General features: G+C 42.7%; 1 protein-coding gene across 2 annotated transcripts in view; it reads right to left on the bottom strand.

Annotated features, from left to right (window-relative positions):
• The window catches only part of CAMKMT (calmodulin-lysine N-methyltransferase), a 385,284-nt gene that overhangs the window by 22,220 nt on the left and 347,873 nt on the right, over positions 1-15,191 (bottom strand). For both annotated transcript variants that reach the window (XM_053311986.1, XM_053311979.1), the window contains one exon: positions 605-679. In XM_053311986.1, the coding sequence (XP_053167961.1) occupies positions 605-679 (75 nt within the window). The remainder of the gene's footprint in view (positions 1-604; positions 680-15,191) is intronic.

Genomic DNA, 15,191 nt, shown 5'->3' with positions numbered 1-15,191 from the left:
CTGTTACATGTCAGTCAATCAACGGTGTGTGTGTGTGTATGTTTTCTCCTATGATTTCTTTTTATTGCAATTAATTTACTATTAATTCAAACATCTCAATGTCACTCAGAGTATGCATCTTACTACTTTTGTTTGGCAGATTTAAGAAACTGAAGGAAAAAAAATATCCCCCAAAGATTCACTGGGGAGCACAGAATATACATCCTCTTATATCAATAGTCAGATCTTTCCTAAGAAGTAAGCTAATTGAGCTGTTTGTGTTGATAAACTCCCTTTTCTCCAGACTGTTCCTCACTGAGCCATAATTATTTGCAATTTGCCTAAGTCGTCCATTTACTGATACGTCAAGCATGAAACAGAGGCAATTCCAGAAAATGGAAATGCTTCTCAAAATCAATCTTTGGGAAATAATGTGGTAGAAGTTACTGTGTGATAGAAGACTACCTTATAACTGTCACATGGAGATGAATATTAATTTGTTGAGGTTAAGGTGGCTTTGTGCTTCATTTGTTGACTTTGCTTCGCCATCAGCAAGCAGCACAGTACAATTACTCCAGCAAAGCTATTTTTTCTAACATGAGTTTTATGATTTTTATGTACTTACCAGTCAGCACACATAACAATGTCAAAATGTCCTTCCAGTTGAGAGACATCTGTCTCATTATCCCATCGTAAAACGCTAGAGAGAGAGAGAAAGATTTTAAAAATTAGACTTACATGTTTTCATCTTTTACATTTTTTTTAAAAAAGAAAAGCATTTATACTTCTTCTGGCATAGGATGTGAAGGGTGTTTTTTTTTAAGTGCATACAAATAATTATTAAAAGCACAGATAAAGAATACTTCTGGCTGTGGTACATCTACAGTTTTAGATCTTGAAGAAACAGAATAATATCTTTATGTAGACAAAGGCAGCTATGAAAGGCGCTCAAAAGTGAATCACCAAGAATGATTACATATGCTAGGTCTATAGGTTTTGGTCCTTTACACCTGTGTATTAATTGAATAGGAATATTGTGAATTCAAAGTGTGGCTTATTGAACTGCAATACACATTACACACAGAAAAAGCATTGACTCCCTGGCTGTCCATTGTGTCTGGCAAGCAAGTCAGTTGAGTTTCTCAGGGCTGGAAAGGCTATTTCCTTGAGCTTGGGGGAGGAGGAGAAGGGTGAAAGAATGCCCAAGCTTAAGTTCCGTGCCAACTCTCTTCTTGCCTTAGACAATCTTAAAAATGTACCACGACTTAGGCTGTCAGTACTAGTTTTATCCTATATGTGTCATTTCATTTTAAGAGACATAATATTAGCAAAAACAAGATTAAGTTCTAGTATTTTGCTTCCAAAGTAGAACACAAAATAATCAGAAATATAAAAGGGTAATTAATATCAGAGTTTCTATGGTATTTCTAAACTACTTTTTCTTATGCAGGCTGTTCTTTTGTTTTCATTGTTTGGCTCAAGATCAAAACAGGTAACTCCGTTCCACTCTCAGTCATGGGGATGGTTAAAGTGAGGGAGGAGCAGTGGTCTGTTACACATTTATCTCCGTTTTGCATGAGTATTGACTACATAGACTATCCACTCTTCATGACAACAATCTTACACTGTTCCTGGTTAAAAGCTACAAAAATAATGTAGGGTGAGTTATGTCTCTGATTGATTTATAATATTCTTTGGTGGAAAAAATAGTTCTTATTGTTCAGAAATGCATATGTTTCTTTTAGAAGAAAAAGCTGTGCTGTGTATCATGGCATTGCACTTTTAATACAAGCACACATACATAGACACAAACAACTGTATAAAGGTGTAGAACATAATGAAAAAGAAGTCTGATAGTCAAATAACTTACGGTTATGTTGAGTGTTTAACAAAATAAGTCAAAAAACCACAATCTGGTACAGTACTCGCTTTATTAAGACCAACCAAAATGCCACAAAAACATAAGCAAACTTTCAAGCTCTGCAGAATTCTTCATCAAGCTAGATGACCCTTCTTCATGGCAGAAGCTCTGGATGAAGTCTGAGATTATGTATAGCATCTAGTGAGGCTAATCATTGTGAGTCTGCTTAACAGTTCCCTTCACTCCATAGAACAGTCTTATAAACTGCAGACCTTTAGGGCTACACCACACCCAACTCTACCCCTCCAAATCCCTTTTGTCTTTCTTAACATCCAGTCTGATTAAGAGTTCTGGAGAGCTCAAAAGCTTACTTATTATTTTGTGTCATTTTGCTTGTTCCTAATCAACATAGCACCAAATTGTGACTTTTCCATTTTTTCTAATGGACCAACACAGCTATCTGTAATTTTTATGTACTTTGGAGAATATCACATCTAACCATCTAGCAGGGGCTTTTTGAAACTAGAGGAAATTTGTTTTCTATAAACCAAAGACTGGTCATTATTTTGGGAGGAGTGTTAAATGCCTTCCAGCCGCCAGGTAATACTAGCAATTTGGCTTCTGTTGATTCTCTACCTAGTGTAGCAACTAAAGTTAATCTCCACCTTTAATAATATAAAGACTACCATGTTTCTCCTGGACTCTGTCCTCTGCTTTGCAAGGGGCTCATTTGCTCCAAGTTAGTGCTGGAGATGGAAATGGTGGATGTTATATTTTCCAAACATAGAGAAGCTGACATTGTTGTTTCTCATTCATCGCAAGAACTCTGGCTACAGTCCGACATGTGTCTAGCATCCATTCAGGCTAATCTACACAGGTCTGCTTGACTCCTCCTGTACTTTTACCTTAACACTGTTATAAATGGCAAACTTCTATGTACCCTTCTAAGGACTGTTTCTTGTACAGCACGTTTTCTCAACCAGAAGGCAGAGCGATACTCAGGTTATGGAAAAGTGGAATCAGATCCAAGAAAACAGGGGAGGAGGTCACTAATATTGCTCAAAACCTTCAACACACTGCCTTGGAAATAAGAAGTGCGGTCCCCTAGGGATCTGTACTGGGACCAGTGCTCTTTAACTTGTTCATAAATGATCTAGAAGTTAGGTAAGCAGCGAAGTGGCCAAATTTGCAGATGACACTAAACAATTTAGGGTAGTGAAATCCAAATCAGATTGTGAGGAGCTGCTAAAGGATCTCTCCAAACTAGATGAGTGGGCAACAAAATGGCAAATGCATTTCAATGTTAGCAAGTGTAAAGTGATGCATATTGGGGCAAAAACAAAAAAGCCCTACTTCACATGTACACTGATAGGGTCTGAGCTGTCAGCAACTGATCAGGAGAGAGATCTTAGGGTCATGGTGGACAGCTCATTGAAAGTGTTGACTCAGTGTGTGGCAGCTGTGAAAAAGGCCAATTCCATGCTAGAGATCTTTAGGAAGGGATTTGAAAATAAAACTGCCAACATTATAATGCCCTGATACAAATCTGTGGTGCGGCCACCTCAGAAGTACTGCGTACAGTTCTGGTCACTGTATCTTAAGGACATTGTACAACTGGAAAAGGTATAGAAGAGGGCAACCGAGATGATCAGGGGCCTGGAGCACCTTTCTTATGAGGCAAGACCACATCATCTGGGGCTTTTTAGTTTGGAAAATAGGCAACTATTGGGAGACATGGTAGAGGTGTATAAAATTATGAATAGGGTAGAGAGAGTGAACAAAGAAAATTTCCTCCCTCACAACACTGGAACCAGGAGTCATCTCATGAAACTGAAGGCCAGGAAATTCAGGACCAACAAAAGGAAGTACCTTTTCACACAGCACATAATTAATCTATGGAATTCTCTGCCATGGGATGTGGTGAGGGACACCAGCTTGGATGGCTTTGAAAGGGGCTTTGAAAAATTCATTGAAGACAAGTCTATCAATGGCTACCAGTTTGGTGGCTATAGGGCACCTCCAGCCTCAGAGGCACGATGCCTCTCAATACCAGGTACAGGGGAGCAAACAGCAGGAGAGAGGGCATGCCCACACCTCTTGCTTGTGGGCTTCCCAGAGGCATCTGGTGGGCCACTGTGGGGAACAGGATGCTGGACGTGAAAGGCCTTGGGCCTGATCCAGCAGGGCCGTTCTTATGTTCTTATTGAAGAAATAGCCAAATCTAGGCTGAAGAACAGTTCGATTGTATATTATGAAGTGGTAGCGTTGACTGTCTTTGTGCATTTGTTTGAAATCACCTTCACTAATATACCAGGTCAGAGTGATTGATAAAGCCAGAAAGACATTTACTGATGAAAGGGTGGAGGTAAACTGTTGAGAATAAACACTTAAAGAATTGAGATTTTATTTATTAGATTTGATTTGTAGCCATCACTATTCTGCTCTGGGTGACAATGCCTATTTTACTTCTGCCACCTTCTGGTGGAACAATGAGCTCTCTCTTACAAGTTTCCATGGAGGAATATATTCTTCAGTATATGGCTTATTCAAGAAACTCTTCTTGGTGGCAGCTCTCCTTCATGCACAGAAAAGGACCCTCTCTTTTATTAACTGCCTTGGGGCATTAGTGCCCCCAGGGTACATTCAAATGTGCAGAAACAGCATATTGTACAGTCCTCCTTGAAATGTACCACTTCTGCTTGCAGGTGCACAATTGCATATTTTAATGCTTTTCTGCTGATGATTTCCCTGCAGGGGAAAGTGAACCCATAAGGCATATGACTAGGCTAAAACCATGTTATTTGACACATTAGCTTTCCATGTGCAAGGAGTTTATTTTACACAAGGGAGCATTCTAACACGTGATCCACCCAGCCACCCTGTCTAGTCTGGAGGCAACCAATACATAAAGAGCTGATGCTAGGAGCATTTTTTCTAAGAGAGACCATAACCAGCAAGTCAGCAAAAACTGATAAAAGGGACTCTTGCCAACTGATACCACCTGGGCATCCAAGTCAAGCCCTGGTTCCAGGATAGCTCCTACAAGGGATATTAGCTCCTTCAGAAGGAGAGCAATTCCCATCCAAAACAGGTTTTACAAACTCACAGATCACCAGGATTATTTACCAATAGTACCTCCATCTTGTCTGGGTATTTAAGAGAATGTCTTCTTCATTATGACCCCCACCGCCCATTGAGGTCATCTGGAGAGATCCGTCTCCAGTTGCCACCAGCTTAGCTGCTGGCCACACAGGGACTGGTCTTCTTGTTTCTGCCCCGAGTCTGTGGAATGCGCTCCCTACTGAAATACGACCATCTCTGACAATTTTTAAAAAGCAATTTTTAAAAGACAATTTTAAAAAGCAAATTTTAAAAGACAATTTTTTAAAAATTTTAAAAATACGACCCATCTCTGACAATTTTAAAAAAGCATTTGAAAACCCACCTCTTTAGCCAAGCCTTTTCAGCATTTTTAAATTTCCAGGTTTTAATCTGTGGTTGGTTTTTAAATTGTTTAAATTGTTTTAGGGTTTTTTTGTATATGTTTTTAAACTTATTTTATGTTATTGTTAGACAAATGTTTGGGGCGGTGTACAAATTCAATAAATAAATAAATAACATAAATTAAGTTTCTCTACTCCAAAACACAGTTTTGTTTGTGACTAGGAGGAATGTGACAGATAAACTGATCATATTAAGGGCTCTCTGGACAGGTTCACAGATAATGTGACAAGTAAGGTTGCCACAAACCATCAGTTCCCAGAACACACACAGGAACCCAGCTTCTGGGTGGCAGGGTGAGGTGCCCACATTGGGTGGGCCATTCAGACCCGCCAGTGTCAGCATATCCTGCCCTATCGGCACTTCTGAAGTCATCCTCTGAAACCAACTTCAAATCTTGGTTACAGAGGTTGGATTCAGAACATGTAGGGCAGAATGTGCTGACTTATTCTGAATGCCAGCATGCTCAGTTTGGGCATATTGGCCCTGCCACCAGAAGTCAGGCTTCTGTGCGCACTTCAGGAACTGGCAGTCTGTGGCAACCTTATTTGCTCTGGTTTTTGTGAACCTACCCTTCTTAAAACTCGTCAGACCCCAGTCACTTCTTTTACAGTTCCAAGTTCACTATACACACCTTTATAATCAGTGTCATTCTGTTATTAGTCTTGATTAACCTTTATATAGGTTAATCTATATAATTCTAGACAGGGGCGTAGCAAGGTCGGAGTGGGCCCAGAGACAAGATTTTAAAATGGGCTGCCCCCTCACTGAAGCTCAGCTTATGAAGTAAAGAAATCTTATATGAGGCTGAATAGTGGTAACAAAAAGCATAGTAAAATTATATATATATATATATATATATATATATATATATATATATATATATATATATATATATAACACCTATGTGCCACAATAGAACATCATCCTAATTTATTTTTTAAAAGGTTTTGTAAATTTTGGATGATGCAAGTCATTTAATGGTACTAGAGAAAGGCAGCTGTTCTGATAGCTCCAGGTCTTAACACTCACATCAGTTTCGGAGGATGAATACAACTGAAGGAAGCCCGGGCGGGTGCGTGGCTGGGGGAATCAGTCACGTTACTTGCCTCGGGGGGGGGCAAGGCAGTGGCTCCCCAGACAACTGTCTCCCCTTGCCCTATTATAGTTACGCCCCTGATTCTAGATTTGGAATGCACTCACTGCCAAAGAGCAGCTCCTTCTCTGCTTGTTTTTAGGAGGACCCTGAAGACGCACCTGTTTTCCCAGGCCTTCAACTGAGATTGTATTTTTATATTGTATGTTTTAATTCTGTAAACAGCCTAGAAATTTTTATACTAGGCGGTATATATATTCAATAAATAAATAGTTTTCCCTTTGTAGTTTTAACTTTTAACGTCTTCCACTTATTACATTAAGTAATTTTACAGAGACTTTTATTTTGTAAGTGTAGATTGTTTGAACCGTTTTGTCTGTTTCGTTTCTGTGCTGGTCAAAGACCGAAATAAAGACTATGACTATGACGATGACTATACATAGAGGCACTTCACACGACCCGTGTGAAGCTCCAGGAGGGTTTGCGCTGCGAGAGTGGACTTAGCCCACTCTCCCTGCACATGAACAGCCTCCAAGCCCTGGGTGGCTGGATCGGCCTCCCACACAACTATTGGCTCCATCACGGAGCCAGTGAGGACTGTGGGCATAGGGGGCCACCCAGCCCCCAGAAGTCCCAGGATGCCTCAAGACTGGAAGGCTTGTTTTAGCCTCCCGGCGGGGGTCTCCTTGTGTGTTGCCACAGTGCAGAGCCACGCCGCAGTGGCACATGATCGACTAAATGGGGTTAGCGGAGCACTCGCTCTGCTAACCTTGTTTAAGTGGGGGGTAGTTTGTTGCCGGGAGTCGCAGGGCTCCTGTGGCAGCAGAAGACCAGGAGAAATCGGCTCCCTTAGCCCAATTTCTCCTGGTTGTGAGAATAATAGCTCCATATTATGTTTGTGCAATATTAAGGTGCAAACACGCAGCATAATAATTGGGGGAAGAAACCTCACAGGATGCAAAACTATCTTGAAAAGTGATGCTGTTGGGCATGGTTTCTTGGAAACCTTTACATATGAAAGTGTCAGGCCACTTACAGTGCAATCTTATCACCAAACAATGTTAAGCTGCTAACCCCTTACATTGGTGCAATTCCAAGTTACATTGGAGTAGTGAGGTTATGATGATATTGACAAGTCGTTACATTATCATAACTCTTAGTTAATGTAACTGCTATGCTATCAAAACTATGACAGCATAAGCATAAGGAGGGGGAAGAGGAAACAGATGGGGGAGAGAAGAGTGGGTATTTCCCCCCAGCACTAGGTTTTCCTCCTTCACCAAAGAAGCCCAATAACAAAATAGTTGCCATAAGTAAATACGCTCTCAGGAGTCAATGGGGAATATGGGGAAAATGCTATGGGGCCCCCCATCCAGTCACATCAGGGATAAGATCCTAATTGACTGATTGATTGATTAAGTGCCGTCAAGTTGGTGTCGATTCTTAGTGACCACATAGATAAAATTCTCTTCAGGATGATCTGTCTTCAGATCTGTGATCAACTTGATACCAATTAAGAGTCCCAAATTATGGTATAACAAATGATGGACGTAAAAGCCCCAGCAAGGAAACATAGATCAGGATGTGTAGCATGGGGCCACCCCACATCACTCTGTCCTCATCTGTACAGAAGAATGAACACCCCCAAGTGGGAACTTAATAATAGGCAACTTTGGTGGAAGTTTACATCACACAACAACAAATCACCAAATCTAACAGCAAAACAGGAAGGGCGGATGAATAACACGTGTCCCCTTTCAGGTAACCTGGCTCAGGACTTCACACCCATGTGACCTTGACTGCTGCTACTGGGGCTGCATCTCATTGGGAAGCCAGTGGGAGCTCCAGTGAGGGTAAGCCAATTCCTCACAGCAGGATTTCTGAACCTGTTCCATCCAATCCCAATACAAGGTGCATGGGCTTTTCACAGGGGTGGTGGTGGATGTTGTAATCCTACACCCACTTGAGAGTACTGTAATCCCCAATGAATTAAAGGGAACTGGCTCATTCCGGGGAGGGGGGCTGCCTTCCTTCCCCCCACAGATGTCAATGCAAGGTGGATACAACACTCAAAGGCCCATGGTTAAAGAATATCTCAGACAAAGCAACTGGCATAAACTTATCACTAACTTTGCCATGAAATTGCATATGTTCCCTGACAATTCACGATTTACTGTCAGTCTTTACTTTTGGCATGGTTGCAGAGCTAGGCAGTTATGCATTACTTATCGTGATGAACATTATTATTATTTATTATTTTTACATTTATATCCTGCTCTTCCTCCAAGGAGCCCATCCTTGAGTTTCTCTTTCACAACAACCCTGTGAAGTAGGTTAGGCTGAGAGAGAAGTGACTGGCCCAGAGTCACCCAGCTAGTATTATGGCTGAATGGGGATTTGAACTCGGGTCTCCCTGGTCCTAGTCCAGCACTCTAACCACTACACCACGCTGGCTCTCAACATGGCATCCCACTTGCTCAAAAGGTCTTAGCATTCTAAGGGGGGTCGTTGCTGCATAACTGTCATCCCCTGAAATAATTGGTTTAGCCAAATGTCTCTTATTGTATACAGTTTTGTGCTTTCTTTGCAGTCTGCTGCTTTCTCTGACCTTGATATCAGTACCTGAATTACACCCAGGGCTGGTGGGGAAACTGTTCAGCCTTAGATGCAGAGATTATTGTGCCTTGGCTGCCAGTTTCCATGGATGATATTTGAGTCATCATGGGTCATTTTGCTGCTAGAAGGCCTAGAGTGATGACAAATTTCCAATGGAGTTGTGAAACTTAGCTCATCCTTTGAAAAGGCTGCAATAAAGGCCTTGGGAAAAGGAGAGACAAAACTTGCTGTGAAACTGTAAACACAGCTTCCCGCCTCTACATTTTCATGAACTGAGCACAAAAGATGGCCATTAAACTTAAAAACTCCAGCCACTCCTAGCTTAGATGTTTTGAGATAAATAAAATTAGATGGGATTCTGATTAAATTTATTTGAAGAAGTCACATTGAAATTAAAAGTCTTCTTTGAGTAAATTTAGTTAGGATATCAGCCATCACTATGAAAAGAGGGACAATGGAGGTCTACACAAGAGAACTACAACATGTATGCCAATTGTAGGCAAAGGAGCCCCATAAGGGCAATCTAGTAAAGGCAACAGAAAACCTAATAACACATTTTTGAAGGAACTCTCATATAGAAACATGTTCCTGACAGCCACTCATATGGTAGGCAGCAGAAAACACACATGGGTGATCTAACTAGAAATCCTGATAATGGGAACAACAAGCCATTGAGTGATGCCTCCAATATGCTGCTTCCAAAGCAGTGGCTGTGTTAGTCTGTTGCAGGCACCAAAGGACTAACAAATTTACTTTTGCATCAGCTCTTGCGGACTAAAGCCATGAAATTGCATCTGGTGAAGTGGGCTCTAATCTATGGAAGTTTATGCTGAAAAAATGTATTAGTCTTTAAGATGTCACAGCACACTAAAGCTGTTCACACAAGTAAAAACTGGGTAGGACAAGGGTCCTACCCAGGTTTAGGAGCTGTGCACACTCCCACTTTTTGCTTGTGTGGAAGCAAACAGCAAGGTAGGAGGAGGGAGAAGTGACTGCATGGAAGCAAGGTAGAAGGAAAAGCTGGGTAGGACAGCTTTTCCTCCTACCTTGGTCAAATGCTGGGTATGAAAGCTGGGTGGGCAGCATTGTCCTACCCAGCTCCTGTCTCCCACACATTCACTTCTCCCTCCTCCTACCTAGTTTGCCCCCATACAACCGAAAATTGGGATTACACTTAGCTCCCAAACTAGTCTGTTCTAGCCAGTTTTCGGTTGTGTGAACAGTCTCTCTGTGTTGTAGCCCATGTACTATGAGGCTGCTCACATTAGCGGCCTTACCCAGGCTTGGGCAGCCCTAGGTGGGTAGGGCTACTTGTGTGAAGTGCCAGGATCAAGGCCAATTCTGGTGCTGCCCTCCTGGGTAGCCCAGGATTTTTACCCGACTGTTAACCTGGGTAGAAGGGCAATAGCGTACCCCTCCACCCAGGTACAGGGTCAGGTTTTACCCAGGTACAGGTCAGACACAGAGCCTGATGCCTAGAGTGCCCGATTCATGGCAGGATCCCTCTACACACTGTGCTTGTTGTGCAGTGCATTGTGGATATCTGGAGGCTGGGATGCACTTTACCGGGCTCCAGAATGCTGCATGGCTCACAGAAGCACTGATTGTGTGGGTGCATGAGCAATGCAGCTCAGGATTATGCTGGATCATCTGGGGGGAAGGTCGGTGCTACCCCACCTTCCCCTCTCCCACCCTCCCTGGCACTCTCAAAGGTCGTGTGAATGACTTCTATGTCTCACATAGCTGAAATATGAGAATAACCTACAAAACAACAACCATATTTGAAAATTGCTTGTTCATTTCCTACAAATATCTTGAGTTAACCAGAATCGGGCTTCCCAACTTATGTCTTTGACATTAATTGTTCAATATACATACATTAATTCAGGACAAAAGGTAGATTTAATCAGACGTTAGGGACCTTATTAGTGGATGAGACAGAAAATGAGATCTTTCAAATATGGACTTTTCTGAATACAAAGCTACAGCACAAGCCCTCATGTGCTCTCATGAATATTCTTTCAAGAACATTCATAGCATATGTGACCCAGACTGTCTCCCCCGAAAACATCTGGTAACTGGTGTGGATCCAGTATTGCCATGTGGAAAATTGTACTAGTTTTATAAGGGGCCAATTTCCTTGCTTCAAAATAATCTGGGTGAGTGCACAATGCTGCAAATTTGCGAGATGGGCTTCAAAATGGGAAATAATGTGGAAAATGCAAAAGATGGTTATTGGCGGTTGCCGTCCGTAAGCACACTGGAGAATATTTTAAAAGCAACAGAAGCAGTTTAAAAGCAGTTTTCCATCTACCTCTGATTCTCAAATTCTAGGAACTGACAATCGGGGACGGTCTTTCTGCATTATGATCAACAGTTCCAGTTTGTGAAGATGGAGGTTTCACAACAGCCAGGGTTGTGACAAAATAGAAACTACAGAGCTGTGGTAAGATGTCATATTCAGTAGGCCAGCCCTAGGCAGAGTAGTGGTGTATCCCTCCAGAAAAAGAGGAAATTGGGGGGTGAGGGGGGAAGAGACTTACTGAATACAGTTTTGCCACATGAAACTTTGCCTAAGTCTCATTTTCTAAAAACGAGTTTCTGCTTTTTCTGACCCTTCATTTTTACCATCTTATAATGACTTATGAAAACTGAATTGTCTAAATTGAGACAAGCCTCTCTACCTTTTCACGTGTTCTTTTATTTCGTGATCTGGTGTATTTCTAACAATAGACCAATTTCTTTCACATGTTGCAGAATATGGAGGAATCTGAAGCAAGGAAGAAGCTTAGGAGAGTAAAGGCCAATACATCTTTTCTTATATGAATATATTTGAACACCTTGTCTTAAACATTTTATTTACAATTCCAAAAAAAAAAATTCATAATACATTTCCCCCCCAATTTTTCAAAACAAACAAAACAAAAACCCCAGAAACATTTTTTTTTGGAGCGGGGGGCAACAATTGAGTTTCTTTTCCATCCCACACCCCCTCGGTTTTATTTCCAGACCTTCACATCTCTAGCCCAGTGTAGCTGCTCAGTCTCCAGGTATTGGGAGATATGCCTAATTACTTGGAAATTACTTGCAAGCAAATATGTTTCAGATGGAGGCATTATGCAGAAAACTGCAAAGGAACTTGGAGAACAGGTGAAAGGAAAGTATTAGTCATAACTGACATGGATATTTGCATACTGCTATCTATTTTATCATAGCATAAAAAGGTGTTGGTAGTATGAAAAGAATGGGAATCTATAGGTAGGTAAAATGCGTATGCCTATAATGGCCAAACTGCAAGGCAGCTTCCACTGCTTTCTGTAATTAAATTATTTTATGCAGAGAAGGCAGAAAATGCTATTGCACTCAGTAAGTTAAACACTTGACATTTTTAATCCCAGGAAATGCAACATTTCAGAAGTCTAGATATGTTTATTAATTAGTGATTATTAACACCCAGTAAACAACATTATGTCTTGTAAAAACACAATCTTTCTTCACAGCATGGCGCTGAAATCTATTATTCACTGATTCCATATGCTGAAATACACTCAAATGATCACAAATGACCTTAAACATTAGATAAATGTAAATGAGGACATTGTTGAAAATGTGCTTTTGATTGATATCTAAAAGACCAGGTTGGAAAGCTTGACAAGAGATGGAGTCCTGCACACAGTACGCGGCAATTGGAAACCTACAGGCTAGATGGGCACACATGGAACAAAAAGGGGGCCTGTTCATAAAGAGCTGAAAGTCGGGGTAATCAAGATCTGGGGGGACATGCTCATTTCAGATAGTTGGAACCTGAAATAACAGGCCACTGTACTTGTGGCTGGTAAGCACGATGCAATCAAAGAAAAAGAAAAAAAGAACCAGTGGTCAGCATGCTGTGTAATCCACAGCATTTCCAACCTGCCGAAGCTGCTGCACATATGAAATGAAGCCCCGGCGGTGTTGCAGAGGCAGGCAGTTGCGCAATGCCCTAAAACCACACGCGGCCACTTGCGTTGCTACTTTGGACGTTTCCAAAGGAACTAGTGCAATGCAAGGGCCCACATGCTGTTTTAGGTTGTTGTGCAACTGCCCGCATCTGCAACACCGCCAGGGCATATGTGTAGCAGCTCCAGTGGATCAGAAACTCCAGTGTTGAGTTGCGCAGCATGTTGGCCAATGGTCCGACATAAGAATCAAGGGTTTAGTATCTGGCTAGTGATTGGACAGACATATTGAAGCTCTTCTCACGATCGATGAGAAGAGCTTTGGGGCTAACTGCAGACAAGCTTGTCCCTGCAGACAAACAGCCACTTGTAGCTCGGTGGCCAGATCAGCCGCCCACACAACTGCTGGCTCCATTATCGAGCCAGCAGGGGCGGCAGGGATTGGGGGCCGCGTGGCCCCTGCAAGTTCCAGGATGCCCCACGTGAGTGCATGGGACATTCTGGAGAGACCCCCTGAGCCCGGGAGGCTGTTTGCAGCCTCCCGGTAGGGGGTCTACTCGTGTGTCGCCATACGCCGCGGCAACCCACAAGCAAAAAGATGAGGTTAACTACGCACTCCTTCCATTCACCTCATCTTAGGGGAGGGTTAGTTAGGGGGTTTAGCCGCCTTGGGAGCACGGGGCTCGACTGCGAGCCCAGTGGTTCCCATGATCCCTGGAAAGCGGGTTAAGCTCCCTTGGCCCGCTTTCCAGTGATCGTGAGAATAGCTTCATTTTCTACTGGTCTGCATCTGGACTAAATTACTCTGGAGTTGTCCAACTGAAATTAAATAGTTATTTGGAGTAACCTAGCCTGGATGTCCAAAGTATGTTTCCCCCCCAAAACATGTCTTCCAACCAGTGGCAGCCAGGAGCTCTGGGATGGGGTGGTGAGGCAGACAGTATATGACTTCAGAAAACTGGTGAATTTACTCGCTCCCACTGCTTTGCCGCCTGTGTGCCTGGACTGGTGGCTGATCCAGCCTCCCACACAGCCAGCCCTTTCATGACTTTCTGCCCCCCCCACCCACCCAATGCTCAGCTACCTGATGAACATGCACAGTGGCTGTTTCAAGGGTCAGCACAGCAGTTTTTCAAATGGCATCGGCCAGCTGAGCCTTGGAGGCAGGTTAGCTGCTGGCCCCAGAACGCAGGATACCAGGCAGTGGCAGCAGGTAAGTTTCACTGATGTTTAAAGTCCAGTGCTGCCTGCTTCGCCACCCGCACTGCCCCAGAGCTCATCAGCCACCACAGCTTCCAACCGAGGTTTCCCAATCCCTAAGCCTTCAGTTTAGAACTGAATTATTAGGTACACATCTGTGAAAACGCAAAATATGAAAAGCACCTTTCCCTGTGTGTGGTGGTTAGAGTGTTGGATAGGAACAGGGAAACCTCGGTTCAAATCCCCACTGGGCCTTGAAGCTCACTCAGTGGCCCTGGGCCAGTCACTCACTCACAGTTTACTTGCATCACAGGGATGGCTGCAAAGATAAAATACGAAAGGGGAGATGCTTATTTATGCTGCCTGGCATCCCTTGGAGGAAGGGCAGGATAAAAAACATAGAGATTGTGCACATGGCCTCTGGTGGCTATTGCGAAGGGCCAGGGCCAGATTAAGCTAGTGCGGGGCCTGTAGCATATGTTATAAAGGGGCCCTAAATTTTTTTACATGCCCATAAATATTAAAACATAAATTATTTACTTGCATAGTAAAGTGATTCACTTTTTTCATTTGCTATATTTTGGAGTATGGGAGACCAAGCCACAAACTCACACTTACTACAACAGTGAATATTTATATACCATTTTCTAATCAAAATTCTCCAAGTGGTTTACATAGAAAATAAAGAGTGGAGAGATGATTCTCTGTCTCCAAAGGGCTCACACTCTAAAAAGAAAAATGTGGTAGGCTCCAACAACAGCCACTGGACAGATGCTGTGCTGGGCCTTCTCTTAAAAGGCACATTTAGCAGAAAAGGGATATTTTATCTAACACGGACCCAATAAAACAGGTAAAGTTTTAACTTTAATTCCCAGTTGGAAGCCGGGCGTGTGGGACCCTCAAAAACGCGGGGCCTGTCGCGAATGCTACATTTGCTACTACGTTAATCCGCCTCTGCTAAGGGCTGTGGGGAAGACAAGAGTTCACCTGCCTTGCCCAG

The sequence above is a fragment of the Hemicordylus capensis genome, chromosome 1 (assembly GCF_027244095.1).
Source record: "Hemicordylus capensis ecotype Gifberg chromosome 1, rHemCap1.1.pri, whole genome shotgun sequence".
NCBI classification, from domain to species: Eukaryota; Metazoa; Chordata; class Lepidosauria; order Squamata; family Cordylidae; genus Hemicordylus; species Hemicordylus capensis.
This window is presented reverse-complemented; position numbering and strand designations above follow the sequence as displayed.